The sequence below is a fragment of the Nannospalax galili genome, unplaced genomic scaffold (genome assembly GCF_000622305.1).
Source record: "Nannospalax galili isolate Female #2095 unplaced genomic scaffold, S.galili_v1.0 scaffold389, whole genome shotgun sequence".
NCBI lineage: Eukaryota > Metazoa > Chordata > Mammalia > Rodentia > Spalacidae > Nannospalax > Nannospalax galili.
In genome coordinates, this window is record NW_008360310.1 from 2,981,052 (window position 1) to 2,989,861 (window position 8,810).

The 8,810-nt window shown below is 51.9% G+C and overlaps 2 protein-coding genes across 2 annotated transcripts in view; one reads left to right on the top strand and one right to left on the bottom strand.

Moving 5' to 3' along the window:
* M1ap (meiosis 1 associated protein) overlaps positions 1 to 4,631 on the top strand; it is a 95,302-nt gene extending 90,671 nt beyond the window's left edge. The window contains exons 8-10 of the mRNA XM_008824732.2: positions 613 to 819; positions 2,769 to 2,909; positions 4,315 to 4,631. Coding sequence (XP_008822954.1) covers positions 613 to 819; positions 2,769 to 2,909; positions 4,315 to 4,464 — 498 coding nt within the window. The 3' untranslated portion in view covers positions 4,465 to 4,631. The remainder of the gene's footprint in view (positions 1 to 612; positions 820 to 2,768; positions 2,910 to 4,314) is intronic.
* Positions 4,632 to 5,648: 1,017 nt separating this feature from the next.
* On the bottom strand, positions 5,649 to 8,310 carry Dok1 (docking protein 1). Its single transcript, XM_008824733.3, has 5 exons — positions 8,151 to 8,310; positions 7,557 to 7,856; positions 7,293 to 7,386; positions 6,971 to 7,155; positions 5,649 to 6,810 (listed from the first exon to the last, which is right to left on the bottom strand). The coding sequence occupies exons 1-5, from the start codon at positions 8,208 to 8,210 to the stop codon at positions 6,004 to 6,006; spliced, it is 1,446 nt and encodes a 481-aa protein (XP_008822955.1). The 5' UTR covers positions 8,211 to 8,310; the 3' UTR covers positions 5,649 to 6,003.
* Between the last annotated feature and the right edge of the window lie 500 nt (positions 8,311 to 8,810).

Below are 8,810 nucleotides of genomic sequence, written 5' to 3' on the forward strand. Positions count from 1 at the left end.
TAATTATATATAATTCTTGGAGCCAGGTGTGGTGGCTCATGCTTAGAATCCCACCATGGGAAGCTGAAGCAGTCTGGCTAGTCTGGGCTACAGTGGTGTGTTCCTGAACAGCCTGGAATAAGCCTATCTTGGAAAAGAAAAGGTAGGCCTGCTAGCCTGGAGTATGCAGTGCAGCAGCAGAAACAAGAGAGACCCTGCCTCAGCAAGGTGGAAGACTTCCAAATGTTGTCCTCTGACACACGCTGTGATACATACATGCCTACACACACACAAATAAAATAAAATACACCATACATAGAATTATACTTTTTCAAGCTCCACACTTACCATTGAATAGTCAATTGGGATGAACCCACTTCATCCCAATGTTAAAGGACATCTCTTAGTTTGGGTCTCCATTGCTAACCTTTTTGCCTACTCTCTCTGGCACATCCTGGACCAGAGAGAAAGAGTAGTAACTGAGGTATTAGTGATTCATCCAAGAAGCTCCTTCCTAGGGCCACAATAAAATGGCTCTGCCCTCTCTAACACCCCAAAAGGAACTTAGGGAATCTTCAATTAGGGTTATCCTCAAAATGTGCCAAAGACTGAAGATATGTGTCCTTGTTGCAGAAAAGAGAATGGCTGCTGTTGGCCAAAGGGGAACCCCTGAGCCCTGGACACAACCAGAATGTCCTGTCTAGTACCTTCTATGTGATCACACCTTCTCGCTCCCTCACACTACTGGTGAAAGCCGTGGCCACAAGGGAACTCATGCTGCCCAGCCTCTTCCCCCTGCTATCTGAGGACCCACCTGAAGACAGCCTGAAGATGGTGGAGGCAAGTAGAGCCCATGGGGCTGTCAGAATGGAGCTTGAGAATGGGGTAAAGGAGAATGGGACCATGGGGGAATGGATGGAGGAGCAGAGGGATGAGTGTCCCAAGGGGACACAAGCAAGGAGAGGAAATGAGGTGGAAGGAAATCAATGCTCTGATTAAGGCAGCAAGGTGAGAATGAAGTGAGAAGCCACTCACTATTTTGAGGGAAATGAAGTTTGAGAAGAGAGAGTTGAGAGAAAAAGGGGTCACTGGTACAGGCAAATGACTGGGAATTACTGCTATCCCGGAGTGCACGCGCACAAACACACATGTGCGCACAGCACATACGTGCACATAGACACAACACATATGGACACACATGCACACACATATGTACAAACACACACATGCATGCATGTACCCCTAACATCTGATTTAAACATACATATGCATTCACATGCATGCAGATACCTCTGACACCTGATTTAAGTGAATGCCAAAAGGTAAGCAAAGAAGAAAAGGGCCAGTGTTCCAGAAGGGAAAGCTGGCCACAGGCAGGGCAGGCAGTCTAGGTCCAGGCAATGAACTGGATCTGTCTGGTTTCATCTGGTGTACTCTTTGAACCAGGCAGCCATGCTACCCCCTTCCCTCTTCTGCACTTCCACCTTGGAGAGGAGCCTGAGGTTAGAAAGGGGGGGAAAGGGGGCTGGAGAGATGGCTCAGTGGTTAAGAGTGCTGACTGCTCTTGCAGAGGACCCAGGTTCAATTGCCAGCACCCACATGGCAGCACCCACATGGCAGCTACAAACCGTCTTTAACTCCAGTTCCAGGGGAATCCAAAGCCCTCTTCTGTCCTCCAAGGCATTGCACAACACGGGTGCACTCACATACATGCAGGCAATACATTTATACACATAAAATAAAAATAATATTTTTTAAAAGGGGAAAGGAGGAGCAGAGGGAGGAAGGATAGGACAAGAGAAGAGTGAAAGGCAGAGGAACAAAGAAGGAGGGAAGGACAATAAAAGGAGATGTCCAAAAGGAAGCATGGAGTGGGGTTTCATGCCTTTGGGTGTTTAGTATGATACACTACTGTGTGTGCTAAGCCTCTAGATGGAGGGATTGGGGAAAAGCATGCCTGTGCTTAGTGTGACTCCACATGTACACTCTGTGTGTTGCTATGTTCTCTGAAATATGCATATGCATACCTGTGTTCCTGGGCGTTTGCTGGGGGAAAGGCAGTAAAAGGAATCAGAGATTCAGATGCCAAGAAGTCAGTAGGTTGGGGGGCAGCCTTCAGCTCTGTCTTTGCTCCATCCTCTCCCTCTCCCTCCTCTTTGTCTGTATCTAGATTCTGTCTTTCCTCTGCTGGGTTCCCCAGGCTGGGGTGGGAGAATGGGAGCCACATCACTGCTGGATGGTTGGCTGACAGGCAGAAAGGACAGAGCACCAGTGCCATGGCTCCCTTGGTGTCTCACTTTAGGGCCTGTGGTTCCTGGCACAGGATATTATGGCTGGAAAGCCTGACTGCTCAGGAATGCTGTGCACGAATGCCTTCCTGTGCTCCACTCACCCCAGGATGGGAACTCCCTGTACTTACCTTGAAGACTGGAGCACCCCTACCCCACCACATAACCTGAGGGCACACCCTCCCTCAGCTGCATACACTGGATCCCTTGTACCCCTTATAATTGCTCTGGTTCCTCTCAGAACCCAATGGCATACTTTCCAGGGACAATGTTAGGAACTTCATAATTCCTAACCATTAGGGTTTGTACCTACTTCTGTCCTTTGCCTGACACAAGCACACACATTCCTGGGGCAGAACACCAGTAGGTCTCACCTGTCTCGGCCTCCACAGCAGCCTGGGGTCTTCACACTCCTTCAGTGTCTCACACTCTGGTCTTTGTGTGACATATTGTGTTCTATGACTTGAGTTCCCTGAACAGAACACCTCTTCTCCTCCTCAGAGTACATTGGACAGCCTGGAGCTGGAGTCCACCTACAACCCCTTGCAAGTTGAGAGCCACCTGTACTCATACCTGAGCAACTCCTTTACCAAGCCTCAGGGAAGGCTCTGCACAAGCTGGGAGAGTGGGAAACCTAGAAAGGTACAGTTCTCTTCTTCCCCACGCTTCCCACCATCCTCCCATCCCCTTTATGCCCAGAGATGAAGGGAGCCCTTCATCTCCATCCTCAACAGTGCCCAGACCCAAGGGGGCAGCCCCACTTCCTTCCCCACCACAAGTGGAGGGGAGAACCAGGCAAAAGAAGGAGAAAGAATTTTGCTTAAGAAATCCCATTCAAGGTCGGATGTGGTGGCACAAGCCTTTAATCCCAGCACTTGGGAGGCAGAGGCAGACAGATCTCTGTGAGTTCAAGGCCAGCCTGGTCTACATAGTGAGTTCCAGACCAGCTAAGGCTACAGGGAGACCCTGTCTCAAAAAGACAAAAAAAAAAAAAAGAAAAAAGAAAAAGAAAAAGAAATCCCATGTGGTATGGTAGGCTGACGTGGTTGGTTTTGGTTCTGGTTTTTGTTTTTGTTTTATTTTCTGGTCTTTTTGAGACAGGGTCTCCCAGTAGCCCCAGCCGACCTAAGAATCCCTATGGAGACCAGGCTGGCCTCTGCCAGCTGGGATTAAAGGTGTGTGCCACCACGCCCAGCTTGGTTTTGTTTTTCCATTTTTTGTTTTTCTGAGGCAGAGTCTCACAAACAAGCAATGCAGCCCAGACTGATTGATCTTGAGCTTGCCATCCACCTGCCTCAGCCTCCTGAGTGAGGGGGGAATACAGGCTCATGTCACCACACCCAGTTGCTTAGGTATTTTAATTGCAGTATTTTAACTCTTTAGTCATTTAACATCTGCTGTCTCAAGCAAACCCGCTACACTGGAAGTACAACCACAGCCCTCTCCTGAAAGAAAAGGCTGAAGGGAAGGTGGGAAAAGAACTGCCCAAGGGAAGGGAAAGAACATTTACAGAGCACCAGTCACTTACCGGGCTTTCTAATAAAATAAATGTTTCACATATAGTCTCACTTAATCCTCATAGCATCCCAGCAAGGGAAGTGTCACTCTTGTACAGATGAGGGAAACTGACCTGGATTAGTACCTTGGAGACAGGGCTCTGGTGGCAAGGGTTGAAATCAAAAGCTAAGTGTGGTGGCTCACACCATAATCCCCGTACTCAGTAGGCTAAGGCAGATATGTTCCTGTAAGTTTAAGGCCAACCAGGGTCTTGAGACCTTGTCTCAAAAGGGGGCTTCCTTTTGCTCCTTAGTTTTTATACATAGGAGCTGAGCCCAACTTAATGGCAAGTTTACAGAAGAGAGACACTAGGCAAGGCAATGACACTGTAGAGGTTGCAGCCCAGGGGACTCCAGTCACTACCTTGGACCTTCACAGTGTCACCTCAGGGATGGGACTGGGGAAGGAGTTAAGACTAGAGTCCAGCAGGAAACAGGATAGGAGCTCAGGAACTATCTGGTTTTTAGAAGTCTCTGGTTGCTCTTTGCAGGCTGGCCAGTTGCTGACCAACCGAGTTCAAGCCACAGTGGTTCCCCTGACAGTGGCTCCAGTTGCAGGCAGAGCCAAGATGCCAGCATCCAGAAAAGCTTTCTCAGAAGACTTACTGCCTTCTGATTCAGAAGAAGAATATCCCTCTTAGTCCTGAATCCCCAGACCAGAGCACAATTTTCCTGCCTCACCACACCCAGTTGCTACCGCTCACATGATGGCTACCTGAGGTCGGATCTGCCTGCTATCAACATGAGCCTGTGAATGCAGGCTATAAAGAGCCTTCCCCTCCTGTCCCCAGTGCTGCCACAGCCCCACTCAAGCTTGGAAGCAGTACACCCAGGTCTGTCTTTTGTCTAGCAAGGGCTCTCTTTTTCTTTTGGACCATGTGATAGTGTTGACACAGATGATTAAATACCCAGTAAGCCTTCACTATTGTTAAGAGCATTTCTCAGCCCTTACTATGTAAGCAGGTGGATGAGATCAGGTCACCCACAGGGAAACTGCAACTTAGGTACAAGGATGAAGTTTTCAAAGCTCAAGAAAAACCAAGACATTAAAACCCAAGCCCCAATCTAAAGAGGCACCTTTCTGAGACCACCACGGCACACAGCAACTCCGTTTGGCTCCAGACAGACAAGTACTTGGTACTTGGTACCTGTGAGCAAGGTCTATGAGTGTGTGCTGAAGGGGAAGGGTGCTGTTATATAGCCGAGCAGAGGGGAATGGATGGTGTGAAAAAAGCCTATTCCCTTCCTCATTCAAAAAAAAAAAAGCCTATTCTAAGCCAAGCGTGGTGGCGCACACCTGTAGTCCCAGCACTTGGGAGGCAGAGGCAGGCGGATCTCTGAGTTCAAGGCCAGGCTGGTCTACATGGTGAGTTCCAGGACAGCTGGGGCTACAGGGAGACCCTGCTTCAAAAAGCCGAAGAAAAAAAAAAAAGCCTATCCTCTCCTCTCTCCACACCTGCCAACTTCCTCCAACTACAGAGTAACTACCATTTGTGCTTCAGATTACAATAAGTACTCGAGCAATGTATCCATTTCATGCAAACAACCTTAAGAAATAGAGCCAATACAAGTTCTCACACTTGGCAGAAGGGCAGCAGGGCAGAGTAAGGGCTACAGAAACCATACAGTTCACCCAGGTCACAGAACCAGAGACAAGCCCAAGTAAGCCTGTGACCACCCAGGCTCTGAGCCACACACTGTAGGCTTCTCTCCCTGCACCCTTTCCTCCTTACATAGTCCCCAACACATTCCTGTTTTTTTCTAAATCTCTCTCTCCATCCCCTTCATATCCACCCAGCACTCCCTATTCACACACAGAGACCTCTTCGACTCAAACTGACTTTAATGAGAATTTTTTATAAATTAGAAATATACTTGTCAAAGAAAATACAGGAGGAAGGTTTCTCCCCCAAAGGTCCCCACTCTGACCAATGGACCCCTTCCCATAGACATAATCTATCAGTTATCCATTCCTTTGGTAAAGCAATAGCTTGGTGTTGCTGACCCTCCACAAAGCCCATCCCTCAGCCCTGCCATCTATTCTACTTCTAGAACTTCTTGGGACTGGTCATCTTTCCCTTGTCCTCTGGTCTCACGTGGGCTCTTCCCGCCCTCTGGTTCTAGCAGGTTCCTTTGATCCCCAGTGCCACCTCCCCAAGGACCTCTTACTAGCAATTGCCTCAGGTGGAGTCTTCTGACTTGACCCCAGTCCTGTCATTTCCTACTCTAGAGAGTCCACAATCCCAGCCTCCTGAGGTCCCACTCTTCTGGACCTGGCTATACAGAGCCGTATCTGAGCTCTGGCCTTTGCTTGCACTTGCAGTACCAGATTCAGGGAAGACCAGGCCCTGTGGTTTGGGAGCAGGGGCAGGCTTTGTGCTTCGAGGGGGTGGCACAGCATAGTCATCAGTGGCAGGATTATAAGGGAGTTCATAACCCTCTTCCTTCACCCGAGCTTGGCACCACCATGCGTCCTTGGGTTCCTGAGGCAGATCATAAAGGCCCCGGGGAGGGGCTGGGGCCAGACCCTCAGGTTCATCATAAATGGGGTCCTCTTTGGGATCCATCAGCTTGGCTTTCAGCAACTGCTGCTGTACATGCCCATACAAGTCCCAATATAGAGGTTTCTTGGCATGTACCCCCTCCCCTGACCTAGCAGGGGTGTTGTCCAGGGGGTCTGAGTATAGAGAGTCCTGAGAAGGACCTGAAGGAATGCGCAGGGAGTCTAAAGGCTCAGCATACAAGACTGGAGGGCTGCCGAGGAGCTCGTGGGGACCAGAAGGGGAAGCCAACTTCCCCTCTGCCACCTCCCCTTCATGAGAGTCTGTTCGAAAGACATCATGTCCCTGTCCCACCTTTCCTTGGGCCTTCTGCTGCTGGATGGCTGTCTCAACTGCCTGAAAGATGTCATTTCCCTGTGTGGTCTGGAAGGTGAAAGTTCCAGGGCCAGAGGGGCAGCGGCGACCAGCCTCAAAAGAGAACATGACCTGAGGGTGTGGAGGAAAACATATTACCAGAATGTCATAAGAAGGGAGTCACAGGTCTGATAACTTTAGGGCACCTGCAGAGAAGGGAATGGAAATGATCACCTACAGCTACCCAACCCAGGAAGCCCTCCCTAACAGTCCTCCCAGACAGCCCCTGCACCTTGTCCCTGCCATAGCGTCGCAACAGAGTGTAGGGCCAGGAAAGGAGTGGCTCCAGGATCTGACTCTGGGCCCCCAAAGCCAGGAGAGTCAGCTTCTCAGTCTCTACCCTCAGCATGTAGGAGCCTTGCAGACTGCAACGCTCAGCAGCCTCAGTCCTCTGCACCGTTACCCAGAACTGGGACCCTAGAAGGAACACACAATTAGGCATCTGGAGGAGGAGTGCTGGGACAAGTAGGGACCCAGCATGCTCCAATCACCGGCTCCCCCAAGAGCACCCGGTCTCCCTGGTCCATCCCTGCTTGTGCTTATGGAACATCTACCTTCCCAGGTGGGGCTGTACAGCGAGTTCTCCAGCATCTCCAGGGCAGAAAATTTAGATGGGTTCTCCGCCTGTGCCTGAGCCCAGCCTCCTTTCTGCAGAAAAAGGAACATGGATGGCCCCTAAAATTCCTCGGCTTTTGGGTTGGAGTAAGGGGCACTGGGCCAGTAGGTACCACTCCCGCTATAACTGCCCCAACCTCGTAGTGCCCCTTAAGCCTAGTGTTGCTCACCTCTAGTCCCTTACCAACAGCCCAGTCCCTTACCGGAAAGGCATTTCGGCACAAGGTCCGCACCCAGGCTGCACTGGATGGTGCGTCTGCCGCCAGCAGGTGTGAACGCTGCGCAGTGTCCAGGCGGAAGGCAGTGGCGCCGGGCTCCGGGGGGCTCTCCACAGCGACAGGGGCCACGCTCACACACTCAGCCAGACGGATCACCTTGCAGTCCAGGCGGCGCGAGCCACCTCGGCCACCTCCAGAATTCGACCCCTTGTGGTCAAAGAACTCTAGCCGTGCTACGCCATGGGGGCTGGCGGGGTAGAGCACAGCCCAGGTTTTCCTCCACCTCTGCAAGAGAGCAAGAGACGCCCGTAGTGTGAGAGGGCACACCCCCACACTCCCACAGGGAAGGAGAGACTCGGCAGGCCAATTTGGGGCTTCCTATTTCCCAAGGAGGATGCCACTCCATCTCCGCACCAAGAAGGCGCAGACCCGGGCTGCCCACGCTTCTCCCAAGTACGCAAAGGAACTTCGAGGGAACGTCACGGGGCTCTCCAGTCTGCTTCCCGCCCCTTCCCTCTCTCTGGACCTAGTCCTACTTCTAGTCCAGATGGGATTCGGCATCGCTTGGCCCCCTACTACCTTGGTCCCGAAGCGCTGACTCTGCAGAAAGAGCGGCCCCTCCATCACAGCCCCGTCCATGGCCCAGGCGGTTCCTTCCCCGCTTCCTGGCCCCGAGGGCGGGGGCGGGACAGGGGCGGGGCTGCAGAGTGCCGGAGGCGTTCCCTCCCCTCTCCCGCCCTGTGACCGCGGTAGAGAAGGGAGGTAGAAGAAGTCCCTGTCCCCAGACTGCAGACTGGAGCTTTATCCTGGGGCGTACACAGTGGCTTTACCCAGGGAAACTTCGTGATTTCAACCAAAGGGCCCTGATACCTGGGAATGGGGGCTGCGTGTGACATCATACGCTTAACGTGACATCAGAGAGAAGGCCGTGACATCAGCCGCAGGCACCCCGGGGCACCATAATGACCAAGTGGGCCCTCAGGACTTCAGTTCCCCTTGCGGGACCTGGCTACAGATCAGCCGGAGTTGGACTGGACTGTTTATAGTCTGTCTAGCTGGGGTACACGGAAGAGCTGGGGGCTGGAAGGTTTCCCGCCGCCACAGGGGCCGCCATCAGGGCCGCCCGGCCATCCCAAGGCGCTTACAGCCCAGCTCCCTGACCACGGCTGCCCGGTCTCAAACCTGCGGGAAAAGAAAGCTTCATTGAGCTGGGAGGGTCAGAGGAAGGGGGGAGGTTGC